Below are 16173 nucleotides of genomic sequence, written 5' to 3'. Positions count from 1 at the left end.
AGGTTGTCTGCAGTAATGAGAGCGCTGGAGGAAAATCCACAAAATGCTGTAGATGCAAGAGGATTACGCTCTCAGACTGACTCCACGGGACTCCTTATGGTCTTCAGAAAATTTCTACGTGAAACAAAGATTTTGTCTGAGAAGCTCCAGTCAATAAATATGGACCCTGCCAAAGCAGCCGACCTTAATGAAGCCTCCGACAGACGTTTGAAGACTGCCTCAAAGAGGAGAGCTTTGATGAGCTGTGGCGTATAGCCACTGAAACATGCAGTAGTTGCCATCTTTCTACCATTGCCAAATCAAAAAGACCAAAACAAACATCTAGCAGACTGTCTGATAGTCTTAGTCTTATCTACATTTGGACAGAAAACAAATGTCAACAGCAAAGATGCCTTTACAGTCTCTATATTCCTTCCCATTATAGATAGGTGAGATCATTTCTCCATATATGACTCTGAATTGCAAGACTTACAAACTGAGATGTGCCATACAATACGACTTCTTGAAAGAAACAAAGCAAATGGCAGAGAGTGCCCATCCAGTTTGTGACATTCCTGGAACCTTGGAAGGAGGTCTTCTTGGAATTATTTTGCTTGTGCAATTGTCTGTGTTTCCTTAGAAGAGGTAATGATGCAATTAATAGTTTTAAAGCATTTTTGTGGATATTTTGTTGACTCCATTTACACATAGGGGATTTACACATACATCACTGAAGATGTGCCACCCTGCCGAGATCTCTTGCCCCTCCTTTGCCACCCCAATGTAAAATTTTCTAGATCCGCCACTGCTGAAGTAAAAAGTGAGTTTTTTTCCCCATATTTTGCAAAACCATTATCCAACACTAAAGTATGTTTAAACTCTTGTGCAGCTCCACTTTTCACGTAGTAGATCATTAGCAGGACAAAATACTGCATATAAGTTTGAAAACTGTACCCAGTGTTTTGTTTTTTGGCTTTACTCGAGTTTAAAGTAGTTTACACTGGTTTTATATCAGATTGATCATATATCCCCCTCTTGCCCTTAGCCCCCCACCCAGCCACCCGCACACACAGATTCCTGGTGACGCCCCTGTTCGTTTAAAGTGGTGGGCGTGGTTTCGTGCTTTCGAGATTAAGCGGACGGGAGCTACTTTTCCTTACAAGAGCACTGTGCCAAGGGAGTGTTACCAGTGTCGGTTATAGTAGCCAATATTTTCTTTCCGTGAGTCCCATAACGCGTCTCACACTTTCAAAGGTAAGCCTGAATTTAAACTAGCTATTACTAATTTTGCGGAAGTTGACGTGGTATACCAGCTAACCTAGTTAGTTGTCAGTTTATTAGCCCTGTGAGCCTACGAGCAGTCTTTTTTTTTAAGTGCTCTTTAGCTTTTCTGCTCCACACCCACTGCACGGCATTAATGGTTGTGTCACATTTTCCAAGACACTGTGCAGCAGAGAAGCATTGTACGTAAGTGAATTCATGGGCTACCTTAGTCATAACGGGATAGTGTAACGTTAGCACCCCTAATGTAGTGTAACGTTAGACCGCTAATAGTTAAACGTAATGTCGAAGCAAAAAAATCCTCCCGAAAACAAAAAACAAAACAAACCCGTCTGTGTGTTAGAACAACATCACTGCCTAGCTGCACGAATGGTTTCGTTTAGAGGGAGGCTGGGAGGGCTAACAGTAGCGTCACAATTGTATACCTACGTAAACAAACGCAAAAATGTCAGTATTTCAGGACGATCTTCACTAAACATTACCACAGCCACTTACTGTTAAATCAGTGCTCATAGTACTGTGTAGTGCAATGTCTGTTTTTTTAACATCTCTATGTTGTTGTCTTCCCAGTTTATTACCAGTCAGACATGGCTGCCCAGTGTGTAACCAAGGTGGAGCTGACTGTGTCCTGTGAGAACCTCCTGGACAAAGACGTCGGCTCAAAGTCAGACCCCCTGTGTGTCCTGTTAATGAACAGCTCTGATTCTCAGTGGTATGAGGTCAGTGTGTTTAGCAGGTCTAAATGATTTGAGTGTCAAACCCACCATCATGAGCCTGTATTCCATACCAACTTTGAAAGGAACAGATAGATTCCTAAGAGTCTCTCCCTACACTGGAAAGCTGATAAGACAGGATATTGGAAAGCCCACATGTTCTCTAGGTGCAATCGGTTATATCACTGTAGTAGGAGAAAAGCTACAGTTCAGTGTTAATTGTTAACAGTGTTAAAAGCCCCCTGAAGGGATAGTTTCCATTTCCTGTTTCCTCACTGTGTGTCTCAATACAAACTACTGCTTTGTGAAGAGTTCACAGCACTAATTTCTCTCTGACTAACTGATGCAATTTTTTCTAACAGGTGGGTCGCACAGAGAAAGTCCAGAATTGTCTCAGCCCAAAGTTTGCAAAGAAGTTTGTCGTTGACTACTACTTTGAAATAGTGCAAAAGCTGAAGTTTGGAGTTTATGACATTGACAACAAGACAATTGACCTGACTGACGATGACTTCCTGGGTGAACTAGAATGCACCCTGGGCCAAGTAAGGTTTCCTTCTCTTTTCCTCTTTCTGCAAGGCTGAAGGTTTTCAGTGTTCAACATTTCAGAATTAATTTCTGTTAAATGAAGTAAACAAGATTTTGCAGGTGCAAAACTGGTAGGACTTATACTTTGCTGTAAGAGGACACTACAGTGTTACCATGTTGCAGATGAAGCATTAACATCCCTGATAAGCAGTTGCTGGTTCGACTCTTATCAGTGTAATGTGACCTCATGTGTTCATTATGCCCGATTTGTCATTTGCTTAATGGTCTGCAGGCTGCTGTGTATTACTCATTTATTCTCTTGTCTTCATTCTGAGCCTATTCATTCAAATTATTTTGCTGTGGCTAATTGTCTTTGTCAAAGTGCATGCTTTTTTGCTTGCTTTTAGGTTGTATCTAGTAAGAAACTGACCCGACCGCTTGTGTTGAAGAACAAATCACCAGCAGGGAAAGGGACCATCACAGTGAGTGATGCAGAAAGCTGCAGATAAACAGTTGGATGGTGTTGTTTTGCTTTTGTCTCAGTCATTTATCTTTAATTGTGTTATAGATCAATGCAGAGGAAATAAAAGACAATAGGGTGGTGAATTTTGAAGTGGCAGCAAGAAAACTAGACAACAAGGTATGGCTGATACAGCGTTATAACTTAAATTCATTCTTTCATTTTTAGGTATTATTGACCTCATTCCCTTTATTCATTTTCGTACACAGGATTTGTTTGGAAAGTCCGACCCCTACCTGGAGTTCTACAAGCAGACAGAAACAGGCTGGCAGCTGGCTCACAGAACAGAGGTGAACACAAAGCTTTTACACTGCTCCTGCCTATCCAAAAGATACCAAATAACAGAACTAAAAGTTGTAACTAGATACACAGTGACCATCAAAACGATGAAACAATATTGCCGTAAACAGTTTATTTTGCGACACCACGAAACAAACGATAGCGTAAAATGAAACGATAGACGTTTTTATATCGTCATCTGATATATATCGTCATATCGAACAGCCCTACTTCTAAAGAAAACTAATATATTTAGAAGACACATTATTTCTATTTGCACACAATAACAAAATTACTCCAGAAAAATGACCGGGGTCAATATTATTAGTACCCTGATAAACGGACCTTTTCATTGAGCTGTAGCACAGACCATTGCTGTGCAATGATGTGATTTAGCTATTTAATGTTCAGAGGTTGTAAAATGAAGAGGGGAAGACTATCTTTAAATTTACACATACTATAAAAACATCAGGAGAGGTTTGAGCTGGAGAAAGCGTCATGCCAAAAATGAAAGCAATCAGTTTAGACTTGAGAAAAGAATTGTTGATGCTCACAGAGGAGGAGATGGATGTGCAAAGTTATCACAGCATTTCTGAGTGTCAAGAGCTACAGCGAGAAGTATCAATTCAATATTGTTATGATTGGAGAAAGAATGGAGAGGCGTACAACCCAAAGATCATCATCATCTCCACAGTGAAACATGGTGGTGGGAATATTATGCTGGCGGATGCTTCAGTGTGTCTGAAACTGGGAATCTCATCAAGGTGGATGAAATCATGAAGAACGATATGGGAAGTAAAGCAATGACCCATCAATTATGGCAGTCATGGCGAAAAACTCTCTGCAGAAGACCAAATTTTCTCCTTATCTCTAACTTCTCTGATGGAGGAACAGTGATTTTTCTCTTCACCCTCAATATTCAGGGTGAAAAGAGGAACTTATGATGGTGTAACTGTTAAACACAGCTTTTGCACAATTATTATTAGCTAACACTAGCTTAGTTAGCAACTGCTCAGACACACATAGCTGCTAATTATCGGTGAATTACATACATCTCTCTCTTGGCAGTGTGTACCTCACAACAGGATGTATTATTTATCTGATAATACAATTACAATGTTCCATAAGGCACTAACAGCAGAACATTCTAGTTTAGTGACTGGATTTGGTGGAGGTGAGGCGTAGCAGATGGCTTTAGGCTGTCTCTTCTCATCTACCTGTCAAAGAGGCCACACCCTAACTTTAAGTCTTAACCAAACAGGTGAGTGATTATAAAAGCTAGAGAGCCTGATACAAACAGTTTTCCGTACCAGGTTGTAAACCTGTTAATTTAAATTTTGAAGTTTGGCATTTTGAGAAGGGGGTTGACTCTGTTTTAGAGTCAGGCTCCAGACTCTATATTGTTGTTGTTCAGTGAGTCATGGCATTAACTTAAGCCTGTGCTTTGTTTCTCAAATACTGAAAACCGGTTTTGATCCAAATGTGAGGGTGTATTTATAGCTTTTCTTTCTTGGAAGGACTGGGCTCTTGTTTGAGACCAAATAAGCTCCAGAGGGGAAAAAACATTTTTCCTCCTCCATGTGGTGCTCCCCAGCACCTGATCAAGAACTCTCTGTATGTCTGATACTAAAATTTCCTTTGTTGGATAACAAACTGTAGCTGTAGCTTTTGCGTTGTTGTTATTAGGTGGGCCGCCTACCAGTTGGTGACACAGCATCAACAAACCACAGATGAGATAAAAGGAGCATATTTGACATTTTCTCCAGTGACATGTTGACTAAACCAGACCGACTGGACTTGTAGTATCCTGCAGTATCTGATTGTGATGAACTGTTTTTCTCAGGTGGTGAAGAACAACTTGAATCCAACATGGAGGCCGTTTCGAATCCCTCTGCAGTCTCTCTGTGGAGGAGACATGGAGAAGCCAATAAAAGTAAGTAAATGATTTCAATCCACTGGGCACCTACAATCACTCTGATTTTTCTTGTTGAGTTCAAATTCGCTGTTCTGCTTTAGAGCTGTCGGAGTAAGTGGTACTTCAAAACATACAAAGTAACTAGCGTGTTACAAATTAGCTTGATGATATTTTTTTTAACCTCTGAAGCAAACATGTCAGGAAGGAAGCACTTTCCCACCATAGAGGACAAGTGAGTTATTTGTGAATCAAAGTATTTGTATTTTTACATCTCTCCATCATTTCCTGTGTGATGTGTGCGTGAAAGGATCACATTGGGAACAAGGCGGGGTCTCTGCAAGGTGCTCGCCACTTTTATCAAGTTTACCATTCGTGAAAAGCAACACATACAAGTCCAGTCATTTTACTGTCCGCCTCTCTTCAAGAACACGTGGAGTACAAAGTGTTCATTTGAGTGTTTCCTTTGCATGTTGTTTGTTTCTTCTGTTTTGTTTGTCTGCAGAGAGGAACTTCACCAAACCTTTTCTCATTTGTCTATAATGGCATCCAGCACTGCGGATATTTTTAGTTTTTATTCGTAGCCCTCCTAGTTACTGAGAATAATCCCATTTCCACAGAGAAAGTATTCTTAGCAAAGTCTGGTTATTTATTACTTCTGCTTTGGGTGAACTGACCCTTAATGGAAGATTTTCCCCTCCAGTTTAACTCGATCACGACCAAATGTTTTTGCCCGTTTTCAGGTTGAGTGTTACGACTACGACAATGACGGGTCACATGATCTTATTGGCGTCTTTGAGACGACAATGAAACGCCTCCAAGAAGCCTCACACACTTCTCCGGTATGAGAGTACTGCAATATGTGGGCAGCTCAAACATTTCTGCACTGTGTTTGAGTTGATGGCTAAAACTGCCCTTTGGTCTCTGACATTGCAACAGAATGTGGCCTTTACTGTGGTTTTATTCTTGCAGGCAGAGTTTGAATGCATCAACAGTAAAAAGAAACAGAAGAAGAAAGGCTACAAGAACTCTGGTGTTGTGAGCGTAAAGCTTTGCCAGGTGTGGTACTGATTTTTGTTGTTGTTTTGTTTTTGCTTTTTGCTATTTAAACTGACTTGATGACCAGTATACTTGTTCCAGGTGGTGAAGGAGTATACATTCTTGGATTATATTATGGGAGGCTGTCAGATTAACTTCACTGTGAGTCTCGTCTTCTCTGTTTCTTTTCCGTTTTCATTCATTCATCTTTGCAGTAAGGTTTTCTATAGCTTCACCTGTATGTTTGCCAATAGGTGGCCGTTGACTTCACAGGTTCCAACGGGGATCCTCGGTCACCCCAGTCTCTGCATTACATTAGTCCCCAGGGTGTTAATGAGTATCTCACTGCAATCTGGTCAGTGGGTAATGTCATCCAGGACTATGACAGGTAGGAATATATTTCACATACCTGGTATTATTAGTGTAAACTATGAGATATTTAAAGCTACTTAAGTAGAGTTGTATGATAGGGACTCATTTAACTTGGCTGATAACTGTATCAACTTATTGGCAATGCAATCTATGGCTCATAATTCAAATAAGCTTTTGGTTTGTCTTTCATGTTTAGTGATAAGATGTTTCCTGCATTTGGCTTTGGAGCCCAGATTCCACCCACATGGCAGGTAAAGCTTCTGTTTATATGAAATGAGACATTTCCACACCACATAAGACAGTTTTTTGTTTGTTACCATACTGTAGATTGTGCTTTGACATTGTTAGATCACACTGTGAACCTGTGATGTTTGCTCTAATTTGCTGATTTTTCTCTGTTATAATCTATTGTGTTACAGGTTTCCCATGAGTTTCCGCTCAATTTCAACCCATCAAATCCATTTTGTGCAGGTGTGTTTACAGATAAATGCACTGGAGCTGATGTTTCATTACTTACTATACACATGCACCCTAGTACACTGTAGTTCTCAGTTTGTAGTGTGTTTAATCAATGGTGTCTGTATGGGTGTGTGTAGGTGTTGAAGGTGTGGTTGAAGCCTACAGAAGCTGCCTGCCTCAAGTCAAACTGTACGGTCCCACCAATTTCTCCCCGATTATCAACCACGTGGCCTGCTTTGCAAAGCAAGCCCTCCAGCAGACCACTGCAGCTGTGAGTATTTCACCTCTTCAGCTCACTCACTGTAGGCAAGGGCTTTCAGTTTCATATTTGAAATTTAATTTAATGCTTTAACATGCGGACCATCTACAATTGACAAAATAAGAGATTGATGCATGCTTAACATACAACCCCACCCAGTGGATGAACTGAGGGACTGCACCAAGGGCTGGTATAAGGTAAATAGGGGTTGTTCAATGCTGTGAATAATGCAAACTCCAACATTATGGAGTAGAAGGATATGAGCCTAGTAGGTTATCTTTTACTCTACAACTCTGTGAGCATTTGCAATATTCCAGCCTGCACTGAAGAGTAAGAGATATTAGTAATGTCATGAGTAGTGCAGTCTACAAATTCATATGTTTAGTCATCGGTTCTAGTAAGATCATAGTGTGTTAAAGTCTTAGCACTCAACTTGAAAACCTTGCAAAAACATTTGCTTTTGGAGCGAGCAAACTCAAAAATGTTTTTTGTACATCCCAAATCCAAAACTAAAAAACTGCAAGTGTTTGCAATATCTCTTGGAATTTGTGAGCCATTATTGGATACTGTATTTGGGAAAATAATTAATCTTACATCATGGCCACATATGCTGTCCTGTTAATAAGGAAAAAGTGGGTTATGAATTCACTACCTCATTTATACTCTCAGTAAACATTTGGTTCAGGCAGTCCTGTCAGTGTAATGGTTGTATAATCTTCACATTGAAGCAGGTGATTTAATAATAGCTTGATCCAAAGCTACAGGATAACAGGGGATGGGGCTTTCTGATGCTCGAGGGGCACTAAGCAGTAGAACTGAGCAAATATCAGAGTTTTGATGAGGATTCAAAAGCTTCTTGCTTACATGTTGCTGTAATAGTTGTGTTTTTGTTGTTGTTGTCTTCTTGTAGCAATATTTTGTTCTGCTGATCATCACTGATGGAGTGATCACGGACATGGACGAGACGCGCAACGCTATCGTCAACGCATCTCGCCTGCCCATGTCTATCATCATCGTCGGGGTCGGAGGGGCGGACTTCAGTGCCATGGAGTTCCTGGATGGAGACGATGGTCGTTTGCGCTCTCTCACTGGCGAGGCTGCCATGAGAGACATTGTCCAGTTTGTACCATTCAGGCAGTTTCAAAATGTAAGCGACAGTAAAAACATCAAGTTTTTGTTGTTTTTGTTTTATATCTATATGTACCAGGTTTCTGGATGCTGTTAGCTTTGGGTGTCCCCCTGATTTTTCTGTCCACATTGCATGTACTTTGTTTTTTGTTTTTTTTCTAAGCTGACATTAAAATTACAAACTAAACGGAGCAGAGTGTTTCTCAAGCCAATACCAGTTAATCATATATATCCAAAGTGAGGGATTGCCTGCGCCTCAGCCTAAAAATCATCTAAGCTGTTTTCACACATGAAATGTTGCGGGAAACATGTTAGGACAACCAGAGAATGTCCCTTCTCACATTTTCCACATCCCAAGAACAATGCCCATGTGGGCCCACAGTGGGAAAGTGTGGGTGAACTGTGGGGTTGTGTAGGCGGGGCAAACCCACACTTACACCATGTAAGTCCCAAGTTGGGTGTGCTAATGCTGGGTCTCTGCTTCGTGTAGTCCACTCTATGGGCTGCCTCACTGGAGCCTTACATTTCATGCCAGTGAAATATGCTGTTTGGTGTAGGAGAGGAGGTTTCATGGGCTCTTCCCACATGAGTGCGTTGTTAAAAGAGAGCCGGGAGGCTGACGGCCGTTTAATGTCCAGTCTGACTGAGACTGACAGATGCATTACCACAACCTGTGTAATGTCTGGAAACATGCAGAGCTACAGCGCATGTGTGGAAACAGCTTTAGCTTATCTCTTTGCTTTGTTTTATCCATTTCTTTTCAGGCGCCCAGCCAGGCTCTTGCCCAAAGCGTATTGGCCGAGTTACCTCAGCAAGTGACCTCCTTCTTCAGTTCATTGAAACTGAAGCCTCCCCAAGATCCTAGTCCTTCATAGGGGTACCTCAGAAATATTAAGTCATAAACCCTGCTTTCATCTAACTTCTCCTTCACCTGCACGAAAAACTGCAGCAATGAATCACTGCATGCGATTCATCATCAGTCTGGTACAACAAAGTCTGTCGTACTGTCTGACTGAGTATCTGTGGCTCTGGTTAAAGGCACTGGTGGCACTCTGACTTATATTAAAGGAAAATTCCTCTATTTACGTAACGCTGTTAAAGCGGCACTTTGTTGTTAAAGTGATAAGCAGTTGAGCACATCTTTGATCGGTCCAGGAGTTTTGATTAATGTTAGCCTACCACCGGCCTCAAAAGTATAATCATCTCTGCTGGAGTGTGACGTAATTACAGCCTCAGAAAGTGTCAAGATAACATCGGAAATCCAATGTTTATTAAAGTGTGTGGAATTTTCCTTTAAGCTCTCTTCATTTCCATCACTCTCTCCTTGCTGTGTTCAATACTCGTGCAAGGAATCAGTTAAAAACATGTAGAATTATTTTCCTCTTCACTGTTTTTGACTTGACTCTTTTTGCTCTTCAGGCACCGAAGGAAGCGCTGGCAAAGACCGTGCTGGCTGAAGTACCAGGTCAGCTGGTGGATTTTTTTAATACCATGAAACTGAGTCCACCCAACTCCAACCCTGCAACCAACCCTGCAGGCACTGTGTAGCAGACTCATCTCATCTCCAGCAACTATAGATCACCTCATAGCTTCCTCACATTATGCAATCACCACACTGAGATAATAGAAAACACATCCTACACAATCACTCTCCTCGGTTGAATAATCTGTTATTGCTTTTAGATGCTAAAACAGGCTTGGTGCTTTTGAGATTACAGTGAATTCTAAAGCAACTGCAAAATAACCCACACTAAGATTTAAGGCTTTAGTGTTAATGTAATATTTACTGAATAACAGGATATTCAGATTTACAAGATAAAACACTGCAAAGCAGTGTGATTCATTTTTTTTAATGCGTGTTTGTTGGCTCCAGAAGCAAATTATAAAAATTAGGTAAAATGTAGAATAGGGAGTTCTGGGCTTCTCTGCTTAGGCTGCTGCCCCCACGAGCCGGCCCCAGATGAGCGGGAAAAAAATGGATGGATGGAGGTAAAATGTAAAATAATAAAGATTATCTTTTGATAGCATCATACCACATGTTTATTCTTGTTGTTTTTGGCACGTGGAGCTTCTTCTAAAAGCTGTGGCATTATTGCACATTTATAGCAAAACATTATATTATTCTGTTTAGTTAGAATGAAATGCCAAACCCAGAGTATTATTCTGAAATGATGTTGTGATAACTGGAATGTACAATGCCAGTTTCTAGTTTTGTGTCAGCTACATTTAGATACTTTATCACTTGGATGAAGATTAGCAAAGTTACCATGGGATCATTTCTTCAACTGGACCAACAACTAAGAGGAACATAAATCGGTATTAAACATGCTGGCACAGTAGAAACCAAACTCAGGACTGATCGTTAGTCATATATAGAGTCTAAATGATACAGTAGTCTTTAAGATCGATAACGATATTTGGTGAGTTTAATAATCTGATACTTTGATATATAGGCAGACTTTTGTTTTTTTTCTTCTCTTACCTTGTTTACTCTGCCCACCTTTGCTTGTTTTGTGGCTTTCCAAACATACATGCTGCCAACAGGGAAGCTGCATGTTTCAAGGGCATATCTACCGTAACTTCTTTACCTGATACTGAAGGATTGGCAAACAGCTAACATTGTTCGGGTGATAAATGGATCAGGTCCTAGTCATGTACATTTATGTTTTTTTTGTTTGTTTTTACCTTTTTGTTTTTATATGGTTTTACAATGAAACGAATGTATCACGTTTCATCTGCTTTGTGGTCTGAAAGAAGTGGGAACTGTGCCTTCATTGTGCATTAAGCATGCAAATAAAGCCTATTTTATTCAAACAAATTAAATCAGAGCGTCATTTACCCCTTACAAAGAACTAGAAACTGTTTATTTCTCATGCACACAGTAAAGTTGAAGCCATTTCTGTTGCTACTAATGTTAGTGTTATGTTAATTCCACAGCTTAGTTTAGGATGTTGATCCACTCTGCTGGTCTTGAGTGTAAGGATTTGTGGATACAGTCATGTACGGTATTTAAAAGACAGACGAGGCTTTCAACTCTGCAAACTAAAGCCAGTGCGGAAGTGCCCTGAAAATGCATTCTTTCTAATGCCCACAGTATACATGTGTATACTGAAGAAATATGTTCATAAATGCAGGGTGTGTGCGTGTGCACAGGCACATATGTATGTTTATATTTGAGAATGTATTCATGTATATACATATAAATGCAAATGTGTCCATGTTTCTGTTTGTTTGCAGCTGAACATATATATCAGGATAAAGTTTATTGCTATCAATTTTCCATTGACTGCACGTCAGTACCTAGCTGTCGATGCCCCATCTATTCTGTCCTTTACAGCTTTACAGTCCTGTCTTTCTTGTTATGTCTCATGTGAATGTTCCTCTGTACAAAAAACAAAACTTAGAAATACCATTCAAGCCAAGACATCGTGCTATTCAGCTTGAGTTTATTTTCAATATCTTTTATCATTTTTCTTCAGTTCCAGTTTAAGATTCATGCTTTTCCCCCCACCCAATTTAGAGCTTATAATGAGTGTCTGTATGGCCTTTGTGATGCTGGTGGAGAGTTGCTCAGACTCTAGGAGGCCATGCTGAAGAGAGGGCGAGGAGGAAGCTCCAGCTGCAGGATGCAGGGAACTACCTGTCACCACTTCCTGTGTGGTGAGGATTTCGGAGCTATGCGTTACCTGCTGCTTCTCTTTAAGAGTTTGAATGTAACTTCTCACCATGCGGAGTAGTTTAGGTGTTTTGTAGAATAAAGTTATAAGAATGATCTTTTAAGCCTATTTAAAGAATCACAGAAATATTGAGTGATGTTACATTAGACTGTTTTTTTGCTGCTCTTTGACTTCAGCAGGAGGAGGTGAACCTACAGCTGGGAGCGATTCCCTGGTGGGTGTGAGGATCGTATTTCCGTTATTCCTGGTCTGTACCTCAGACAAGAACTGAGTCAGCTTTTTGAAGTTTTCCTACAGAAAGAGGACTAAGACGGCAACACACTCCTAATGATTTGTCTTCTCAGTGTTGCCATAATGTTTTCAGTTGTTAAATACTAAACTAAAAGCAGATAATTCAGTGTTGAAATATTCCACAAAAGTTCCACATTAAGAAAAGTGACCCCAGACAGTCTACGAAGGTGTTTTTCTGTCCACAAAGTAAATATGATTCAAGAATCACCATTTACACGATTTCAGCTAAAAAAAAATTCACATATCAGCTTTCTCTAGATTTAAGTCTTAATGAATAATATGTTCATTTTGTGAGTTACATTTTGTGAGGCAAAGAAACGATAAAGCAAAGTATACTTAAGGGCAGACCTCCCATGATATTGCCAAATCACCACCATATAATCTCTCCCTTGGCCTCTCAGTTGAGGTCTGGTTTCAAAAAGCTCGACTTGATATAAGATGTACAACTTACCGAAATTATTACCACAAAAATCAAGGTATTATTCAGCTAGTAGTGAATCAATTGAATCTAAAATTCAAAAATAAATGCTCGTGCAAAGTTCACACAAATACTTTATTGTGTAAAAGTGTACAAAGATACAGCTTGTTCACTGATGTCACTCAACAATGCAGAGTGATAGCAGTTGTGACTTAGAGATACTAATCCCCTCAGGCTAACGACCTATAATCAGGCACTTCACATTATTATATAAAAATAGGTTGCTGCCTTTGTGGAGCTGTTCTTATTTAGTGTCACATTTCCTGCTAACATCACCTTCTGCTCAGGCTGTGAACCCAGCTCATCCGAACTATTGCCTGAAAGATGACACGTGAGCACTACAGCAAACGTCTGATCTACAGTGAAGATGGATGCATCTCAGTGCTACAAACCTACATAAATCACCTTATAGATCACATGACTAAGACATTCTTTACTTTGCGTTACAGTGCTGAAGCTCTACACCTTCTCCAAAGTAGCTAGTGGAAACCTCACATCTTGAGTGGAGGTTTATTTTCAGTTCTCCAGCAGCTCAGCCGACTGTATTTTTATGTCAGTTCTGCATAAATCAAAGAGCTTGAAATGCTGGAAGAGGAGCCGGATCCTGGATAGAATTACATGCGGTGGATTTTGTGGTGATCCATGAACTGTTTGAGGTTCTGCAGGTTGTCCCACCACGTGAAGAGGAAGGTCTCTGCAATGAGACTGAACCAGGGCGTGATCTCCAGTTCTTTGCGCTTGGCCTTCTCCAACATCTCCTTCAGCTCCTCTTTGCTCACATAACAGTGGCTTTTGATCTCATTGGGGTCTGGATTCAAGTCCACGTCCTGTGGAGAGGCATAAGAAAGTCATGCATCAAAGACAATCCTAATAGACAAAAGGCAGACTCGCAGACAAATGAAATCCAGATACACGTTACATCAAGATAAATGAAAACAGCTGTCTGTAGAGTTAATTTGCTCAGGAGTAATCATGTTTTTTGCTCCATTCCTGCTTCCTCTAAGCCGGTACTCTCTCATATTGTCTGCACCTTGTAAACATGAGGCCTCTGTGCTCATACCCAGAGCTGTATGCCTTTGAGACCACATTAGGGACGCTCTCTATATGATACAGAGTCATGAGCCATTACTTGCACATACGCTGACCTCATTATAGGAAAAACTGGACATGTTTAATGTGGGCTGTCACAGTTTGCATGCTTAACTTTAAATCATCATGGAATTGTATCTGTAGAACACCTTAAAATTTAAGGTGATAATATTCAGTTGTATGATTGTGGTCAGTGACTCACTGAGCTAACATGCACCTAATATATGCGCATTTTAATTTTTGCATGCCAGTCACAAACACACACATTAGAGCAGTTTCACCTGAGGCAGGTCCACCTCACATCAGTGTCCTGCAGAGTGACCACAAGTTAGTTTGAAGAGCTTAATGATTACATCCTGTGTACATGAAGCATATTCCTAAATGAAGCTATTCTTTTAAATCCACAGAACTCATGTACTCAGAGGTAAACTCAGGCCAAGGGTTGTTATTTACACGGGTGAAATGAAGCTGTCACATCAAGCCTGCACACTGTGTAAGGTAGATTTAGCCTTTCAGGTTAAAACAAAAATCACTGAGTACAGTGGATATAAAAGTGTACACATCCCTGTTAAAATGCCAGGTTTTTATGATGTTAAAAAAAAAAAAACAAGACCACAAAAAATTATTTCAACTCTTTTCCCACCATTAACATGAACTTTGACCTCTGCACAATTCATCTGAAAACCAAACAGATCTGTTGTGGGCAAAAATATGAATAATTAAAAACGTACAATAAGGGAGGCTGCCAAGATACCTACAGCAATACTGAAGGATGTGCAGGTATATTCGGCATGTACTGGTTGTGTGCTACATATGACAACATCCTGTATGTTGTCACATGTGTGGACTATGGGGCAGGGTTTCAAGACGGAAGCCTTCTCTGACAAAGAAAGACATCCAAGCCCAGGCACAATTTGCAAAAAAAATGCTAAAGTCTCTCAAAAGCATGTTACCATCCCCATGGTGAGCCATGGTGGTGGCGGTATCATGCTTTGAAGTTGATTTTTATCAGCTGGAACTGGAGCTTTAGTCGAGGTGGAGGGAATTATGAACACCAGTCGCTTTTGGCTCAAAACCTTCAGTCATCTGCTTGAAAGCTGAAGATGAAGAGGAATTTCACCTCCAATGACCCCAAGCATATATCCAGATCAAGATAGGAAATATTTTCTTTTAGTGAAAGTTTTGCACAGGAGATGACCTCACAATCTGACAGCTGGAGCACTTTTACAAGGAAGAGTGGGCAAATGTATCCAAGTCAAGATGTGCCATGCTGATGGATTTTTACCCAAAAAGGGTAAATGCTGTAATTAAATAAAAAGTTGCTTCAACAAAGTTCTAGTTTAAATGTGTGCATGCTTATGCAAGCAGCCTATTGTCCATTTTTTGTCTTTTAGATTTTTCCCATAACAGATTTGAATGTTTTTCAACTGAACTATGCAGGTTGTAACACAAGGGAAAAGCTTTGAGGGTCATGCACACCATTTATATCCACTGCATACATTTGTATCTAACAGATACTACAGCACTACCTTCTGCACAAAAAGGATGTAGTCAATCTCATGTTCTCCCCAAACCCCATCGGACTGGGCCTTGTAATGGATTCTTGTTAGGTATGTCATTTCATCTGGAGTCACCTGAGGAGAAACAGGAAAGCGGAGATCACACACAAGCGAAGATTTGCCACAATCCTTAGTAATCCTCTTCCAGTGTGGGTAGAAGTCGGAACTGAAACACACACCTGCTCCATGGGAATACCCAGCTCTGCGCCGAGTCTCCTCTGAGCAGCTCTCCTCACCCCCAACGCATCCTTCTCCTCCAGCTCACTGTCTGTGTGTAGAGGATGACTACAGCATGTGTTTGTGAAGCAGCCTGCGCAAAAAACACACACAGAGACACAGAGGATTGTTAAAACCTATAAATACTGCTTAGCCTCGATAAAGCAGCCTCTGAGGGGACCGCAGGAGAATTTAAAAGTAGTGAGACTGACCTGGAAAAGTGATTTTGGCGTCAGACCTCTGCTGTAAAAGCAGCTTCTCCTCGCTGTTGAAAATAAAGACGCTGAAGGCTCTGTGCAGCAAACCTGTTGGCAAGAACAAACAACATGCATAGAAATGAGTGATGCAGAACAATACCTGTGTGGATACTAATGTGGAAGACAGGCACCTTTGTCGAT

The 16173-nt window shown here is 40.6% G+C and overlaps 2 protein-coding genes across 5 annotated transcripts in view; one reads left to right on the top strand and one right to left on the bottom strand.

The window, feature by feature from the left end:
• The first annotated feature begins 1096 nt into the window (after positions 1–1096).
• LOC146661656 (copine-3-like) lies at positions 1097–11762 on the top strand. Of its 2 annotated transcripts, XM_085418181.1 has the most exons (17): positions 1097–1233; positions 1831–1979; positions 2336–2515; positions 2906–2980; positions 3067–3138; positions 3228–3308; positions 5141–5230; positions 5953–6051; positions 6182–6268; positions 6350–6409; positions 6502–6635; positions 6816–6870; positions 7039–7090; positions 7216–7349; positions 8248–8484; positions 9230–9342; positions 9885–10024. In XM_085418181.1, exons 2-16 carry the CDS (start codon positions 1848–1850, stop codon positions 9338–9340), a joined length of 1599 nt encoding a protein of 532 aa, XP_085274307.1. In that variant the 5' UTR covers positions 1097–1233; positions 1831–1847; the 3' UTR covers positions 9341–9342; positions 9885–10024. The 2 variants fall into 2 exon arrangements, with proteins under 2 accessions (XP_085274307.1, XP_085274306.1); XM_085418180.1 differs by lacking the exon at positions 9230–9342 and having other exon boundaries at positions 9885–11762.
• A 1205-nt stretch (positions 11763–12967) lies between these two features.
• The window catches only part of idi1 (isopentenyl-diphosphate delta isomerase 1), a 6417-nt gene continuing 3211 nt past the window's right edge, over positions 12968–16173 (bottom strand). For all 3 annotated transcript variants that reach the window (XM_085418177.1, XM_085418178.1, XM_085418179.1), the window contains exons 3-7: positions 16164–16173; positions 15988–16080; positions 15739–15869; positions 15530–15634; positions 12968–13738 (exon numbers count right to left, since the gene is read on the bottom strand). The exon at positions 16164–16173 is cut by the window's right edge and continues 163 nt beyond it. In XM_085418177.1, coding sequence (XP_085274303.1) covers positions 13526–13738; positions 15530–15634; positions 15739–15869; positions 15988–16080; positions 16164–16173 — 552 coding nt within the window. In that variant the 3' untranslated portion in view covers positions 12968–13525. The remainder of the gene's footprint in view (positions 13739–15529; positions 15635–15738; positions 15870–15987; positions 16081–16163) is intronic.

This window comes from Rhamphochromis longiceps, linkage group LG9 (assembly GCF_057381845.1).
Source record: "Rhamphochromis longiceps isolate RC_006_pf linkage group LG9, R_longiceps_female_GT1.1, whole genome shotgun sequence".
NCBI classification, from domain to species: Eukaryota; Metazoa; Chordata; class Actinopteri; order Cichliformes; family Cichlidae; genus Rhamphochromis; species Rhamphochromis longiceps.
This window is presented reverse-complemented; position numbering and strand designations above follow the sequence as displayed.

Coding starts and splice junctions, on each gene's coding strand:
- LOC146661656 (XM_085418180.1), top strand. CDS start 1,848: ATGGCTGCCCAGTGTGTAACCAAGGTGGAGCTGACTGTGTCCTGTGAG. Junction 5,231..5,952: donor ACATGGAGAAGCCAATAAAA/GTAAGTAAATGA, acceptor GCCCGTTTTCAG/GTTGAGTGTTACGACTACGA. Junction 7,350..8,247: donor TCCAGCAGACCACTGCAGCT/GTGAGTATTTCA, acceptor GTCTTCTTGTAG/CAATATTTTGTTCTGCTGAT.